General features: G+C 27.0%; 2 protein-coding genes across 5 annotated transcripts; both read left to right on the top strand.

The window, feature by feature from the left end:
- Positions 1-2,767: 2,767 nt before the first annotated feature.
- LOC112600905 (kinesin-like protein KIF11) lies at positions 2,768-8,550 on the top strand. The gene is made up of 18 exons (XM_025348252.1): positions 2,768-2,838; positions 3,633-3,786; positions 3,852-4,007; positions 4,499-4,662; positions 4,751-4,894; positions 4,975-5,211; positions 5,278-5,470; positions 5,531-5,713; positions 5,800-5,966; positions 6,044-6,183; positions 6,245-6,357; positions 6,448-6,627; positions 6,902-7,060; positions 7,128-7,400; positions 7,494-7,667; positions 7,733-7,952; positions 8,016-8,218; positions 8,337-8,550. The coding sequence occupies exons 1-18, from the start codon at positions 2,768-2,770 to the stop codon at positions 8,403-8,405; spliced, it is 3,000 nt and encodes a 999-aa protein (XP_025204037.1). The 3' UTR covers positions 8,406-8,550.
- Positions 8,551-10,699: 2,149 nt separating this feature from the next.
- On the top strand, positions 10,700-17,008 carry LOC112600886 (mothers against decapentaplegic homolog 4). Of its 4 annotated transcripts, none has more exons than XM_025348220.1 (13): positions 10,700-10,904; positions 11,502-11,644; positions 11,817-11,921; positions 12,062-12,236; positions 12,298-12,561; positions 12,721-12,861; positions 13,791-13,853; positions 13,924-14,058; positions 14,139-14,370; positions 14,477-14,645; positions 14,724-14,862; positions 14,945-15,075; positions 16,820-17,008. In XM_025348220.1, exons 1-13 carry the CDS (start codon positions 10,817-10,819, stop codon positions 16,895-16,897), a joined length of 1,863 nt encoding a protein of 620 aa, XP_025204005.1. In that variant the 5' UTR covers positions 10,700-10,816; the 3' UTR covers positions 16,898-17,008. The 4 variants fall into 4 exon arrangements, with proteins under 4 accessions (XP_025204005.1, XP_025203998.1, XP_025204022.1 ...); XM_025348213.1 differs by having other exon boundaries at positions 12,718-12,861; XM_025348228.1 differs by having other exon boundaries at positions 10,821-10,904; positions 11,506-11,644; positions 12,718-12,861.
- Positions 17,009-17,391: the final 383 nt, after the last annotated feature.

Below are 17,391 nucleotides of genomic sequence, written 5' to 3'. Positions count from 1 at the left end.
TCTATTTTTGACTAGGTAGTGCTTCTTTTCCCAAAAACCGTCCAATTTACATACATTTATACATTTGGATGCGTGCAAAGTCGTGCGATTATACTCGGAGAAACGTTCAATTACGTGATCTCTTGATAAAGTACAAGCATTTGAGAACGAGCCCTAAAAACACTTACGATCAACACCATGCAGAATGTGACAGAGTGCGAGGAGAACAATAAAAAATAGCTTGGAACAGAATGGTAGTAAGTCATCAAACTATAAGTAAAACATTATTTTGTCAATACAACAAAAACGGTTATGAAATTGACACTTCAAAAAAAAAATTATGTACAGGTCAATAGAAACTTATTTCAACCCAAAGCATATAATAGTGATTTATTTCCAATAACTGAAGATAATAAAATAGATTTAATTACATTACTACAGTTCATTCCTGAGATATATCTCCCATTTTATCAAAACTAAAAAACTAAAAATTATTTAAGAGATCCACTTGTGTCTGATGAAGAAGGAGAGTAAGTTTTCATTATGTTCAAAATTTAGTCTTATTATATTCTCTTTTTATATTCAATTTTAATCATAACTTTTAATAAATCATTAATAATGTTAAATGCCTGTTTTCAAAGTAAGAAACTGCGTAACTTAAAAATGTCATTTTTTATTTATTGTATTGTTATTTTTATTCAATTTCAATTGTAATTTTTAATATATCATTAATATACTGAATAGGTAGACTTAATGATGTTAATTAAACATAATATGTTCTTAAATTAAGGATCTCTATAATATAAAAATGTTATTTTTTTTTTTTTTAATACATATTTTTATGATGTGGTTATAATTACATTTTATATGCTTATACTTGTTATGTTATTAAATTACATAGTAATGAATTATTATTATTATATTATACATAGTTGTATGATCAACAATTTGTTAAATAAAAGGATATTTTGTATTCATTATTTTTATTGTTGTAATAGAATTAACACGCTGGTTTTCTTATTACATTAAATAATTTTTTATTGAGTTAAACAGTTATGTGATTTATACATTCAAAGTACATACGTATATTATTATTATAACATATTATATTTTACATTGACATGTCTTATGGCTGAGGATCATTCAGTTAATTTGTGCGACACCGAGAATGTTACCATGACGTCATGAGCGTTTTATGTTATGTGTGTGCGTCGACCGGCGGGGATCGGTTACCGGAAATTAGCGGTTATACGAACGTTATCGGAATCGCGGTGGCGTGTGATCTAGTAGTAACATTAGCCGGGCTCGGATTTATATGCATTTACATGTTTTTTCTGAATAGTCCAAGAAATAGCTAGTTAAGTTACAAGTTTGATTTTTAGTCAATAGATCTTAAATTTAAAGTTTTATTTTGCTTTTTTTTTTTGCATATTTTGTAACTTTTTGACATGCACTGCATATTTCTGTATTTTACGATTTTTTTTTTATTGCATATATAATATATGGTTTTTAAATGCATAATATTATGTAAAATTTTGAATTATTTTAATTAAAATAACGTATTTATAGTCCATATAATCTGGAAAAGTCGTTTGCTTATCTTATCTGATACGTATTGGGATAAGTAGTTATCTGTCATTGAGTAGATTTTAGTGAATCATACATTCGTCGTGTTTATCGTGATCCGTGTGTGTATAACTTTCATTCGATTTTATTTATCTATACTTAAGAGGGGGTCTAGTCGTGACTATTTAATAAGGAGTAATATTTAGGCGATCTGTAAGCTCTGATGCTGTTCAAGCAGAGATGGAAATATTAATTGGGATGTGCAATGATAGTGATTCAAGTACATTAATTGATACTCTCATGATTAAATCTGTAGAAATTAAACATATTTTACCATAAATTAATAAAATCTGTAAATTAGCCTTAACTGCACTTGTTCATTTAAAATATACATATGTAATAAACAATAAATTAATGTTGGAAATCATAAATTCGTCACAATAAATTAAAATAAAATAAATATAAAATTAGTTTGTCTATAAATAGCATATAAACATGAAATAATATTATAGTCTCTATGGCGCATGCGCGTTAACAATTCGACCAATTTGGGTATCGAATATATACACGGATGGGTCCGTGTACGCTTAATCGACACGGGCACCCGAGTATCTAGACACAGTGTTTATTAATCGTGCACACAGATATACACTAATACGTATTAGTATATGTCTGTGATCATGCACGAAATAAATCGGGGGAACAACTATTCTGTGGAACAAAAGGTAGTGGATCATATCAATTAATAACGACTTTTCACGTTTTATTGGCCATGATAATTTTTAACCAATATGGACGACAATATTGTGATTGTATAATGAATGTTGGTTGGTTGATAAATGTTTGTTTACAAAATTTAAGTCTTAACGGTCAAGAATCGAGTTTCTACATTTCTATTGTCCGCTACGGAAATACGATCTCATATTCTCATTTCTCATTGCAGTGAAGACCGTACAGTCTATAGTGCATAACCTGCAACCGCTAAGGATTAGTCGTACGTCGACTGTCGGTTAAATTTGAAATTTGAATTTTGATTGGTATTTGACGTTGCGGTCGCTTAATTATATATTGAGTAAATTGTGTATCTGTTAACTCGTAACTGTAAATTGACTTCAACTCATAACAATTGTTATAACGATTACAAGTCATTTTTATAAATAATTATACACGTATTTTAACTCGATTAATAGTAATTTAATTTTTTACAAAATAACTGTTGACAATGGCAGACCATCTTCTCCAGAAAAAAAATGTTTCAAATGAAAAACCAATTGAAGTTTTCGTCAGAGTGAGGTAATAACACAATATTATGCTGTTTTTTCAATGTTTTTTTTTTATCGTATACTAGGTATTTAGATATTATGCTTAACAAAATATGAAGGAATAATTGTATTTTAAAAACTATTCGATTTTCTCTAATTAAAAACGTGTTATAATAAATATTTTAAAATATAAGCTATAATATTACATTCATTTTATTCCATTCACTAATAGCTTACATGATAATATTAAATAGATATTGAAGTTCATAACTTCAAAATTAATATGAAGTTAAATTTAAAATTTGCTTTTTAAACATCATCATGAAATTGTAAATTATTGTTAATAACCAATCATCATTTATGTATAATAATTTACATTTATTTTTTATTTACGATTATATTAACTCAAAACAAAACCGGACAGAAACTGATTGTAGTTGAATTTTGCAAGAGTGAGAATAGAGACATGCAGTGTCCTTTAAATAAATAGAAGTCGGCAGATAATAAAAATAAAATTAGAGTAATGGTCAAGGTTATATACCTACCTTAAGTATATTACTTATAGTTGTGAATAATTTAGATGAAAATTAAAACCCCTAAAGGTTCAACAATACTTCATTAAATATAATTTCATCAAGTATTGCATTATAACCTAAGAATCCTTATTTTTTTTAAATATCAATAACACAATATTTATATACTTTGTATAAATTATTTAATAATAGGATAATATTATTAACCTATCACAATTATTATTCATTTAGTTCATACAGTATACTGCATTATACATTATAAATTATTAATTTTGTTTCATATTTTTAAAAGACCTATGAATGATGCAGAAAAAAGTAAAGGCTTGCCTGTGGTAGACGTTTCATCTAACCATAAAGAAATTATTGTAACAGAAAAAACAGTTTTAGCTGATCGTCGAACAAAAACATTCCATTTTGATAAAGTTTTTGGGCAAAATTCAAAACAAGTATTTATTAATTTTTGATTATTTATTTACTAAGTTACTTTAATTTTAATATTATTTCTGTTTAGGTTGATGTATATAATGTTGTTGTATACCCATTAATTAAAGAAGTATTAGATGGATACAATTGTACAGTATTTGCATATGGACAAACTGGAACGGGGAAGACTTTTACCATGGAAGGAGATAGGTTAAATGGACAATCGTCAGTATCTTGGAATAAGGTATATTATAAATTAATTTTATAAATATCTTAGTTAAATAAACATTAATGAAGTAAATTATACTTCTTGTTTAAGAGGTTGTGATTTAGGTGTGTTGTCCTTGTCTTACCATATGTAACTACAAATCTGTGTTCCAGATTCTACTATAATTTATTTATGATTCATATTAGAAAAAATTTATGTATTAAATTTGTATAGATCATAATCTCCTCAATTAAAGAATCTTTTTTTGTATTATAGTTTCATAATAAGTTATTTATACTTGAATAATTCATTAAAATTCATTTCTTATTTGTATTACAAATTTAAACAAATCTCTACCTACCTAAATAAGATGTATATTCTCTTACACAAATTTGATAATATGTAAATTTGCTTTTATATCAATTATAAATAAATTATAGTCATTGTTGTGCTTAGGTTATATAGAATAGATACAACAAAACAAAGTTGTATGAATATTAACAATTTTTATATCTAAACTATTTTAGGACCCAATTTCAGGAATTATTCCACGAGCTTTAAGTCATATGTTTGATGAACTTAGACTCTTACAGGTTGAGCATACTGTTAGAGCATCATTTTTAGAACTTTATAACGAAGAAATTTTTGATCTTCTCTCTTGTTCAGAAGAGCCATCTCAAAAATCTCTTAGGTAAAAAATAAAAACAAAACCTAATTATTATTAATTTTAAATTACAATAATGTATGTAATGATGTATAAAAAACATATTTTAATACAGGATTTTCGAAGAAAAAAAAGGTTCAGTAATTGTACGTGGTTTGGAAGAAGTTATTGTCAGCAATAAAAATGAAGTTTACAAGTTACTTGAAAAGGGATCAAAAAGACGACAAACAGCTGCTACATTAATGAATGCTCAATCTAGGTAAAATAATATGATATATAACATTTTTTTTTTTTCTTTTCTTTGTTATGAAACTTTACTATAGTAATATTTATATTTAGTCGTTCACATACAATATTTACTATAACTGTTCATATAAAAGAGTCAACTATTGAGAATGAAGATATTGTTAGAGTTGGAAAGTTAAATCTTGTAGACTTGGCTGGTAGTGAAAATATTGGACGATCTGGTGCAATGGATAGACGTGCTTGTGAAGCTGGTAATATCAATAAATCTTTACTTACCCTTGGTCGTTGTATAACATCACTTGTAGAACAAACTCCTCATGTTCCATACAGGTAAACAATTGTAATTAAATGTTTATAATAAAGAATTGTAATTTTAATTATTATTTTTTTTTTTAGAGAATCAAAACTTACTCGTTTATTGCAAGATTCTTTAGGAGGTAAAACTAAAACATCTATTATTGCTACTATATCTCCATCACATTGTAATTTAGAAGAAACTATGAGCACATTAGATTATGCTTCTAGAGCTAAGAGCATAAAAAATAAGCCAGAAGTAAATCAGAAGTTTACAAAAAAAGCATTAATCAGGGTAATATTTGTTTACTATAAATTGTAATATTTAATATTTTAATTCACATAATTATTTTAGGAATATACTGATGAAATAGAAAAACTTAAACGAGATTTAGTTGCGACTAGAGATAAAAATGGTGTCTATGTAGCAGAAGAAAATTACAATGATATGGTGTTGAGATTAGAAAAAAATGAAGCAGATATCTGTGAAAAAATTGCTGCTATACGAGCTGTAAATGAAGAATTAAATAAAAAAGAAGTATGTTTTTAAATTAACATGTTATGATAATGTACAACATTTTATAGTTTAATTAAATTTTAAATAATCTAATTTTTTATTTTAAGGAAATTATGAGGGAATTAAAAGTTGATTTAATACGAACTATGGATGAACGTGACAGAAGAGACAGTCTTATTGTTAAACTTGACAAAGAAGCTACAAACTTAAGGTCCTTAGCTGAAATTTATGAAAATGACATGAAATTACTTCATGATAAAATAGAACGCACTATGTATGTTTAATTTGTTTATTATTTAATATAAATGTGTGTTTAACGTTTATAATTTTCACATATTCAAAATTATTTAGTGATGTGGAAAAAACAAATGAATCTGCCATTGAAAAGTTAAGAAATCGAGTAATGGAAACAAATGCATCTTTTTCAAATACATTATCATTGTTTGAAATTAAAAATAGAGAATATTTGGATACACAAGAAAAACTTAATGGTAACATTTTTTTTGGAGTTAAATAAATTTATTTTAGACAATCATTTTTAAACTATTCTAGATGATATGCTTAATCAAAATACGTCAATCAAAAATAATCTACAAGTAGTTATGAATAAGATGAATGATGAAAACGATGCAACCATAAAAATGTTCACAGTTATGAAGAAAAAGGTTATTTTTTGAAAATTCTACTATTTTTTTTTTAGAAGATGTGTATTAACTGTTTTTATTTAACACTTAAACATATTTTTTTGATTTTAGGTAATAGATTTATTGAATGAAGGAGAAAATGGGAAAACTGAATTAAACCAAACAATATATAACTTGCTAAAGGAAATAGAACTTTTAGAAGTTAATATAATGGAAAAATCAGAAACAATAATTAATGTTACTACATCTATGGATTTATATCACAATGCAATTTCAAATCACATTAATGAGGTACTTTATGATAAGTTAATCTTATATTTTTAATTTAAAAATTGTTTAAATAATACTTTTACACCAATATCCTAAGAGTAAGATTATTCTTCTTTAGAGAAAACTAACAATTATTAGTTTTTAATTTTTTTAATTATAATAACATTCAATTGTTAAAATAAATCTCCGAAATTAAAAAAAGATTACTTAAAATAAAAGTCAATTTTATTTTATTTAATAGAAAATAATTTAGTTATATACTTTGAATATATTACTAAAAATATTAATATTTTAGACAAAATCTTACAATAAAAATATAAATGAAGTGCTGAATGAAATTAAATATCGCTTGACTACTCAAGAAACTTTAAATAAATCTATTGAAAATCTCTATGTTAACCGTTTGAAAAAATGTTATGAATCAATGGATTTGGAAAAACAAGAAACATTAAAAGTAAAATTTTTATACTCGATAAAAAATAAAATTACATAAATAATTAAAATAAATTTTATATTTTTAGAAAATCCAAAAGATCAAGGACAATTTTCTTAGCTATAGTTTACAATTTCAACAATTCAATGCTCAATTCTTAGAAAATATTCAAAACGCTGAAGAGACTAAAGTATATGATGAAATACATTCAGAATTTAATACTCAAAATAATGAAATATCAGAAATGTTCTTAAACCAAGATAAAGGAATAAAAGATTTGATACCATGTTTACAAACATTAGAAAGAATTCATTTACAAAATTCCGATTTAGTCAAACCAATTGAACATAATATAAATGAGGTAAATTAATATATTCATTTATTAAAAAAATTTGTTTTAAATAGTAGATAGTTTCTTTTATATGATATTGTGAAATATTTTGTTTCTTTAAAGAGTCGCTTAACAATGAATACCATAACTAATGGAGCTCAATTAAAATCATTATCAGAGAAATGCAGTAATAACAAAGATGAACTTACAAAAATTTCAACTGTATTAAATAAAGAATTAAATCATTTGACTCAAGAAATAAAAACTCATGTAGAAACCGCCAATGATAACGTTTTGGTAATACACACAAATATTGTGCTTGTAAAGTAACTAAATTTAAATTGTAACTTCTAATTTTTCAGAAAACAACAAATAGTGTATCAAAAACTCTTCTTGATGCAAAAAAAATTATGGATGATTTTGGAAATATTTCGAAAGAATTACATACAAATTTTTCAGTAATTAAAGAAAAACAAGATGATTGTTTAGGTACAGGCAGCTTGTGTGTTAAAGAAGAATTCTTTAGACAAGAAACAAATATAAATATGTTTTTGAACGAATCAAAACAATGTACACCATTAGGTATGACTGTCAAATGAAAACAAAATATTGTAATTCAATTACGTTTTTAATAACTTTTTATAGGAGATACCCCAAAAAGAAAACAATTTGAAACTCCAGATTTTGTTAACACAACATTAAGACGTGACATTATTCAAAATTATTTAGTTGATTACAGTGAATCAGTAATAAATTCTGTACCGTCATCTGTAAATTCTAGCACACAATCCTTAAATGGATCTGAATCCAATTTACCATCAAAGGAAAATAGCCCTAAGGTTATAAAGGTAAACATTTCTTATTCAAATCAATATAATTGTTTATTAATGATATGCTAAGTATGATTGTTAATTTAAAAACTAATTTAACTATATTACAAGAAATAATGATACATTTATATTTCAGAAACATGAAAAGAAAAAAGAAAACCAAAAAATCAGAAAAAATAATAAAATATTGTCAGAACGAAATTAAATTTTGACTAATGCCTTGGTAAATTATTTCTTGATATAATATTTGAGATTGCATTTAAACAATGAAGATTAAATTGTAAATTACATTTTTATACTTTACTGTTATTATAACTTTTTATAAAGTATTAGCTGCTTTTGCTTTTTACTCGGAATACAATTTTGATATTTTTTTTTATTATACTTTTTGCTAAAAAAATTATACTTATATTGTTTAAAATAATGTATACTTTTTTGCTATTATGTTATTATGTACAAAACTTAGTTTGTTGCTTTATTTATTTACATAATATGAAGATAAAAATGTATTTTTTAAATTCTTTTTAGTTTATTAAAATATTTTCTTATACAAGAATTTTTGTATTTATAAAAACAAGGATTAAACGGGGTTTGATTATTTTGTTAAAGTTATTTTTGTTTGTTAATCATTGATACCTGAAAATTTTAATTTGTACTATACGTATTAATTTCAATATGATTTTGCAATTAATATTGTGATGATAATTCTCAAGTGTATCTTCTAGTATGAGATTATTAGGTAACTATTTACACCCCCAATTTCCTAGCTATTTTGTTGTGTGGCAAATCAAACAGTGCAGTTTTGAAAGGTTAGTACTTCTTGTGTGATGGGGATAGTGCGATTATGATGATTTCATTTTGTCGGGCGCGCCATGCCGTTATCAGTCATTACCGTGGTTTGGTCTGGTGAACAAATGTGTTTCGCCTTCCGTACGTTTTTTGAAAATGGTCGAGCTTTCCAGCTGCAATTTAACCTTACGCATCATGATACCGTCTCTCACCGTAATGTAATCGCGAATTGGGTGCGTACATTTGAAAAAACTGGTTCTACATTAAAACCTAGGGGGTTAGGAAGACCCAAAACGAGGCAAGAACATTCGAAAATTTGATGAGAATGAGTGCAACTATTGTGCAACGCCTACGCGTTCTGCACGGAAGCATTCAATTACATTGGGCATTTCTAACCGCTCAGTAAGGAGGATTTTACACCAAGATTTATTCTTCCACCCCTATAAGATTATGGTTGTCCAAGAGTTGAGTCCACTCGACTATGAAAATCACATAAATTGCTCACAAGAAATGTTGAACCGGATCCATATGAGGTCAACATTTTTCAGTAGTGACGAGGCTCACTTTCATCTCAGTGAGGCAGTGAATAAGCAACATTTTCGCTATTGGGCAGGTAATAATCCATGGCAAATTCACGAGAGACCTCCGCTCCCCAAAAGTAACCGTGTGATGTGCGATTTAAAAATTTTGGGTGATTGGGCCTTATTTTTTTGAGGAGAATGGGCAAACCGTAACTGTCAACGCTCAACGTTACGTTTCCGTGTTGAACAATTTTTTGAACCTCTAATGGAAGAAACATATGGGAGACATCTGGTTCCAACAGGATAGCCTCTCAAAACTGCACTGTCTGTTTCGCCTCACTCTATATTATAAGTAAATATAGAATTTTGGATTCATAAGATTAGGGACATTTTATACTGAGTCCTGTATTTAGAGGTTTTCCAATAAAGAAGAAGTGAAAGTGACCACTATTTAAAAGTGTTTGTAATATTAAAGGTTTTATTATATTTTATTTTATATGAATGAGACATTGTTTAAAGATAATAAATAAGTTAAATCAGTGCCACAAATCACAATAGTATAGTTAGATAATAAATTTGAGAATATTATTAATTAACTATAAATATATAGTTTTTGTACCTATATGCTAACTAAACTTTTTCGATACATTATTTAAAGAAAATAAGGACTGAAATATAATTTTTTATATCAAATATTAATGATTTATGAAATTTTCGAAAATAATTAATTTTACAAAATTATAATTTAATAGTTTTGTTTCCAAATTTATTCAAAGGTTAATCTTATAAAATAGAAGTTCGACATAAACAAAAATACTTTTGTATAGAAGCCGTATAAGAGCCAGGGTATAATAATTGTTATAGCTTAAAGAGCATTTAACGTGCTAATAAAAGTCTTTAATTTTTTTTCATGCATATCCCCCCAGATTTAAACAATAGTTCAGTTGCTACAATGCCGCACTGCGTGAGATGGACAATATTATGCTCCTTAAAAAAAAAAAAAAACCATAAGCAAAAAATGAAAACACGATTACACGAGGTTCACACTTGACCCGTTTGCCTATGGATTTTCGTAAATACGCGCGTCCGACACCCGGGCCAATTGCGTTTGGGAAACCCTTGACGAAAACACGCCCATCAGAAGTATAATATTGTAAAATAAACCGTCCACAACATTGACAACAACCCAATGTTGGTTCCTTAGTACTCGGTACTGCAAATTTTTAGCGATTGGGAGTTATCTGATATTTCTTTGTTGTTTTTATTTAATTCCGTGGTACGATTAATTAATTTCGAAAACCGTCAAATGGAAACCGACGCGCACATGATGTCACAGCAGTATGCACAAGCTCCTCAACCAACACAAGTACAACACCCGCCAGCTCCTCAACCAAGTACGTTCTATTACCTACATTTGGTTTAGTCCGTGCTGTCCGAGGTCCATCGGCGTTAACGACTTTGGACTTTGACTTGATAGCCTACTTATGTACCTAGACAGGCATACAGTGGTCGCGGTAGTGAATCGTTACGTGCATAATAGTGGGGTGGGGGATTTCGACCGTCGTTCGTCTGTTTTAGACTGGACTCCCAGTCCCAGATATGTCGCAGAATTACGGGAGTCTGTGGTCTGTCAAAATCAATCTTGGATCAAAATATTTACGAGTTAATATTAAATACCTAACCTATAAAAATTAAAAAATCCCTTTTCCAAATGTGAAAGAATAACAATATTAAAAATATATAGTTATCTCTATAAATTATAGCAATATATAAGTCCATTTCGGAGTTCTCCGATTGCAGGTTGCAGACCAACTGTGATAAAATATCCGCGGTCTGCTTTACATCTTGTTTCAATTTTCATTTTTCTGCTTTTAATTTACTAATTGTTTACAAATTTTAAGAGCAATGTTATTTTTTATGAATTCAACTTTGGTACACTCCAGAGTAGTATTTGTATCATCATAGTACCTAGTATATTTTCTTGATTTAAGCCAGAGAAATGCAACAAACCAGTGCACCAACGTCAGCTGATGCCTGTTTGAGTATAGTACACAGTTTGATGTGTCATCGACAGGGATGGGAAAGCGAAGGATTTGCCAAACGAGCCATTGAATCACTGGTTAAAAAGTTAAAGGTAACTGTTTAACAGACAATTAAAATAAAGACCCGAGTTAATTTAAATTGTAAATTTTAGTAGATAAATTCTTAGCCAGATATACTATTATCATAATATTCACTTTAATATTTTCCTTTAATTGTAAATTTTTTTCTTGAGTATTTAATATTTAATTTTACTAATTACTTAGGAAAAAAGAGATGAATTAGATAGTCTTATTCTTGCTATAACCACAAATGGCTCACATCCAAGTAAATGTGTTACAATTCAAAGAACATTAGATGGTCGGTTACAGGTGAGTGATTATATTTTTATTTATTTATTGAAACATTGAGTTAATACATTTTATTGAATATATAATCTTTATTTTCAAAGGCCAATGTACTTGGTTTCGCAAATTCTTATTATTATTTAAGAAATTTAATGTTACTATAGGTAGCTGGGCGTAAAGGTTTTCCACATGTTATTTATGCAAGAATCTGGCGATGGCCAGATTTACATAAAAATGAACTCAAACACTTAAAGTATTGTCAATATGCTTTTGACTTAAAATGTGATTCTGTATGTGTTAATCCATATCATTATGAACGGGTTGTATCACCAGGCATAGGTAAAAATGAAATGTTTAATTCTAATACTATGATTATTTATTAAGTCTAATGACTGTTTAGATTTAAGTGGTCTAACGCTACAAAGTGGTACATCTACTAATGGTTCTAGCCGAATAATTGGCCTAAGAGATGAGTATACAGCTGGTGGGGGAGGAATGTCCCCTTCACCACCTGGTTCTAGTCAAGTTAGTAGTTCCAATATGGACAGTGATGTATCTGGAAATAGCCCAGCTGTGACCGTACAACATCACTTACCACCTTTATACCACCAACAAAATCCAGCCACTGATGTATCTCAACAATCAACTGTCCCTCAAGCTGCTGGTAAGAATTGACTTTGAAAGTATTTTTAAATTTATGAAATAATTATTGCATGATATCGATCAGTTAATATTTTTGTATTACCAAACATTTAGTATTGACATGAATTATTTTATAGTTTTGCATGTGTAGTTATTAGTAGAACATAATTATTTGTAGGAGATATTGGTATGTTTCGGCCTACACTACAGCAACAACAACAGCGCCCTAGTCATCAAATTGGTATAAATTCTCAAGTACAGGTTAAGACTGAATCATGTAACAATTGGATGCCGGGTACACCATCACATATACCCCCCAATAGTAAGTTTACTTGGGTTCTGAAATACACTAATATAATAATTAATAAAATTAAATAAAACTATGAAAAATGCTTAATTATTTACTTAAAATCGTCTATTTATCATTTATTTTAAATTTTTCTTGAGTTAACCAACCATTGATATGATTTTCAGTGATATAACTGTTTACATTAAATGATTGTTTATGCTTTTAAGAAATTGCATCACTTAATTTAAATTTTGAAGAACAATTCAATTGTAATTTCAAAATCTCTGACATTTTTTTTAGAAGTTAATCAACATTTTTAGTTCCTCAGAATGACAAAAATTATATACTTTTACAATTTCCCCTTATTTTTGAATTTTTTTACTAAAATGTTATCAATGTTATCAATGTTATCATTTCTCTATTTATGATATAACGCTTAATTCATCTAATTTTTACAATTTTAAATTTAAATTTTATTATCTATTTATATGTTTATTTTATTTAATTGTTGAGCTGTAATAGTTTAGTACTAAAAGATATATAAATAAAAAAATGTATTTTAATAATTTACCAAAAAAAATTCTAACTGCATTTTTTCTTATTAATTTTTTTTAATTACTATTGTACTGTTGTTTATTACATTTTATGTAAGCTATTTAGTTTAAAAAATCGAACTAATTTGAATTTTCTTATTTAATTTATTCTTATTATTTATTTTGTTGAATGTTTTGTATAAATATTTGTTTTATTTGCCTTTGTAGTTGTTGGTAAATATTATTAAAACATAGTCAAATGTATTACATAAAGCTTTTGACTATACGTACAGTATTATATAGAAAATATATTATTATTAAGCTACTTATTAGTTTGTCTAACAGTTTTGGACTTAGTAAAAGTTACATAAATTGTGTATTTGATAATTGTATGAATAAATACTAGTTAATCACTTTTTATTGTTGTAGGACCACCAAATATGCCATTGCAAAATCCCAGTATGTTCCCGGTACAAGAGGAAGAAAACTTATGTAAATATATTACTATTTAATGAAATGATATGTAATAAACTCTAAGTAATATTTTTTATGTAATATATAGTACCTAGTCAAACAATGACACCTCATGATTATCAAGGACCTACTGCCACAATGCCTGGTACAACAACAGGTAATCGACCTGTACAAAGCACACTTACCTATACACATTCAATGCAACCACCACACCCTACATTTTGTAAGTATATTTAATATCTATCCTTTAAAAGTTATATTGTATTTAAGTATAATTTGAATGTAATTATATTGTTTTTCTAGGGGGGGTATCTGAAATGGGATTGAGTGGTTTATTATCATCCCAGCCAGCTCCTGAATATTGGTGTTCAATTGCTTACTTTGAATTAGATACTCAAGTTGGAGAAACATTTAAGGTTACATCCACTTGCCCTCATGTCACTGTTGATGGTTATGTTGATCCCTCTGGAAGTAATAGATTTTGTTTAGGTGCCCTTAGTAATGTTCATAGAACAGAACAAAGTGAAAAAGCTAGGTAAAAATAATTTACAATATCAGTTGTTTATAAACTATAAAGTGTAAACTTGTGATTTACAACTGTGATTGATATTAATCTTATTAATAAATAATGTATTTTAAAGGTTACATATTGGGAAAGGTATCCAACTAGACCTGATTGGAGAAGGAGATGTTTGGTTGAAATGTCAGAGTGATCATTCAGTTTTTGTGCAGTCATATTATTTAGATAGAGAAGCTGGCCGAGCACCAGGAGATGCGGTCCATAAAATTTATCCTCATGCATACATTAAAGTATGTCTTTTTATAAATAAAATTTAATAGATGATTTTGTTCTTTTTGTTAATATAATACATGTTTTTATTTATTTAGGTTTTTGATCTAAGACAGTGTTATAGGCAAATGCACCAACAAGCTGAAACAGCTCAAAATGCAGCTGCTGCACAAGCAGCTGCAGTTGCGGGACATTTAGCAGGACCTCATAGCGTAGGAGGTATTGCTCCAGCGATAAGTATGTGATTCTGCTATACGCTAAATATATTAACCACACTTGACACAAAATTTATAATTATATTTTAAAACTTTTGTTTAAGGTTTAAGCGCTGCAGCAGGTATTGGAGTAGATGATTTAAGAAGATTGTGCATATTAAGATTAAGTTTTGTAAAAGGTTGGGGTCCTGATTATCGGCGAAGTAGCATTAAAGAGACTCCATGCTGGATAGAAGTATGTAATTCTAAAATAATAATGTATAATTTAGTATTTCAAAATATTGATATAACAGAGGTGGATCTAGAATAATTTTATTTATATGGTGGAAGGCTACAATAAGCAATTATAATTAGTAACTACTTACATATATTATTTTTATTTTTATTTTTTGGTTTGACACTATAAAAATACAAATATAATTTTCATCCATTTTTATCTAAAGAAAATACTTTATTTAATTTTATATATAAACATTTTAAAACTTTTAACTAATAAAAATTAAATTTATTTTGTCCTGTCTTCTAACTCAATCTTTCTATTTTTTTTTTCTAAAAAATGTGACAATTTTATAAACATTGATTGATTTATATTTATTTTATGTTTAATACAGTAAAACAATTTAATCATGATTCTGTCATTATAGAACATAAATAATTATTCAGTTTTATAATCGAAAATGATAATTTAGCTATTCTTGTTGGAACAGGAAAAGTGGTAAAAATGTATACTAATATTTTAATATTTGGAGAAAAAATCACCACAGTGTTGTAATGCTTCAGGAGAATATTTTATTCCATAGATAATTTAAACTCAAAATTTGAAACATCATGACTAAAATGTTGCTTAGTTTACAATACTTTTAATTAAATTAATATATGCAAGATTAGACCTTCAACTAAAATAATTTGAAGAAACCTATTACTAAATCTAGACTAGAGTTCAAATATCATGTACACTATAAATCGTATTGTTTCTTTGAGTTTATTTTCCATAAAAAAGAAAATATTTTTTCCTTTTCTATGTTTCATCAATATTTTATTCTATTGTATTGTTAATATAATATATATTACAATTACATCAATAGTTTTTTGTTTAATAAAAAGTGCATAATCACGATTACTTCAATAAAATGATATTTGTTATCTTTCAAGCTGCAATAATTTGATAATAACTCTTGTATACAATAAATTGTACCAATGTTAACTATAGGCTATAACAGTGTTTCTCAACCTGAGGGTCGCCAACTTATTAATTAAGGTCGCTAACATATGATTTAAAATTCAAATCAATACAAACATTTAAAAGCTCAAATAATAAAATAATGAATAAGTAAAATCAATGAATATAAAACACTGTATTGTATACAGTACTATTAAAGTAATTAATAATAATTATGCGAGTATATAAAAATATATATATGAAGGGACTAGGGTCGCTAAAAAAAATTGAAATTCAAAAAGGGGGTCACCACTGTAAAAAAGTTGAAAAACACTGGGCTACAACAAGGGTAGATAATCTGTGACCCTCAGAGAGAAAATAACTCGATCCCTATAAATATTTTTTTTTTATGCTAGTATTTTGCACTTAATAGATATTTTATCTATAATTATGTTGCATTTAGAAATTATACTTTATATTATTAACACAAAAATAAATATATTAATTATTAACATATATTTTAGTTTTTTCTGGCTCTTGAAAACTTTTTCAATTTATCTGGACCGCCATAGAATTTAATTATCAACTCCTGAGTTATAGCATATTTCAATAATTTATTGAATACATTATAGTGGTTATTGATTAGTAGGTTTATTTTCAAAATCAAAAATCATGTTAAATGATATTATTTTTCAAGAAAAAATAAAGATCAACACATAGCTCAAGGAAGTAACAAAACACAAACAAAAGCCTTAGCACCCCATCCTTTAGATCTACCTCTAACAACACAACTTTAATTTGTATTTACAATTACTTTAAGGTTCATTTACATCGAGCATTACAACTTTTGGATGAAGTATTACACTCAATGCAAATAGATGGCCCATCAAGAGCTTGACTTCAACTAGAAACTCAAAATGTTCAAACGTAGTAACTAATATGTTATGTTTAAGATAAAATGGTTACTTGTTGATTTATAAAAAATAAAATCAATATTGATTTTACTAGATTTTTCATGGTATGTTTATCCAACATAACATGTTTTACTAAGGGCCTTGGTAAAATTATTTAGTTTTTCCGTTATACATTTATTTTGTTTATTTATTTTTTTTTAACTCAAAAACTGTTAATAACAAGCAGGTCCTAAACATTTTTAAATTTTATAAATATTAAAGGTTATAAAAAACATCTACCTTAAGTGTAACGTAACAAGTTTCCATCATTATGAGTTATTACTATATATTTTTTACCTTTAATTTGATTTTAAATCATTGTTTTTTTTTAATTATTTATTTATTTTTCTAAAAAGCAATTATAAAGATATTTTATACTTGTATTTAAATACTCCATCCTATGTTGCTTGTTACATTTATAGAAACCAGTATTTTTTCT

The sequence above is a fragment of the Melanaphis sacchari genome, unplaced genomic scaffold, assembly GCF_002803265.2.
Source record: "Melanaphis sacchari strain LSU unplaced genomic scaffold, SCAv2.0 Contig0_pilon_pilon, whole genome shotgun sequence".
Lineage (NCBI taxonomy): Eukaryota > Metazoa > Arthropoda > Insecta > Hemiptera > Aphididae > Melanaphis > Melanaphis sacchari.
The sequence above is the reverse complement of the archived record's forward strand: the minus strand, read 5'-3'. Positions and strand labels throughout refer to the sequence as shown.

Excerpts from the sequence above, each read along its gene's own strand:
- LOC112600905 (XM_025348252.1), top strand. The coding sequence starts at position 2,768 with ATGGCAGACCATCTTCTCCAGAAAAAAAATGTTTCAAATGAAAAACCA. Across the intron at positions 4,663-4,750 it reads CCATCTCAAAAATCTCTTAG|GATTTTCGAAGAAAAAAAAG; the intron begins GTAAAAAATAAA and ends ATTTTAATACAG. Across the intron at positions 5,212-5,277 it reads ACTCCTCATGTTCCATACAG|AGAATCAAAACTTACTCGTT; the intron begins GTAAACAATTGT and ends TTTTTTTTTTAG.
- LOC112600886 (XM_025348213.1), top strand. The coding sequence starts at position 10,817 with ATGGAAACCGACGCGCACATGATGTCACAGCAGTATGCACAAGCTCCT. Across the intron at positions 12,562-12,717 it reads AACTGTCCCTCAAGCTGCTG|GAGATATTGGTATGTTTCGG; the intron begins GTAAGAATTGAC and ends AATTATTTGTAG. Across the intron at positions 14,059-14,138 it reads ACCACCACACCCTACATTTT|GGGGGGTATCTGAAATGGGA; the intron begins GTAAGTATATTT and ends TTGTTTTTCTAG.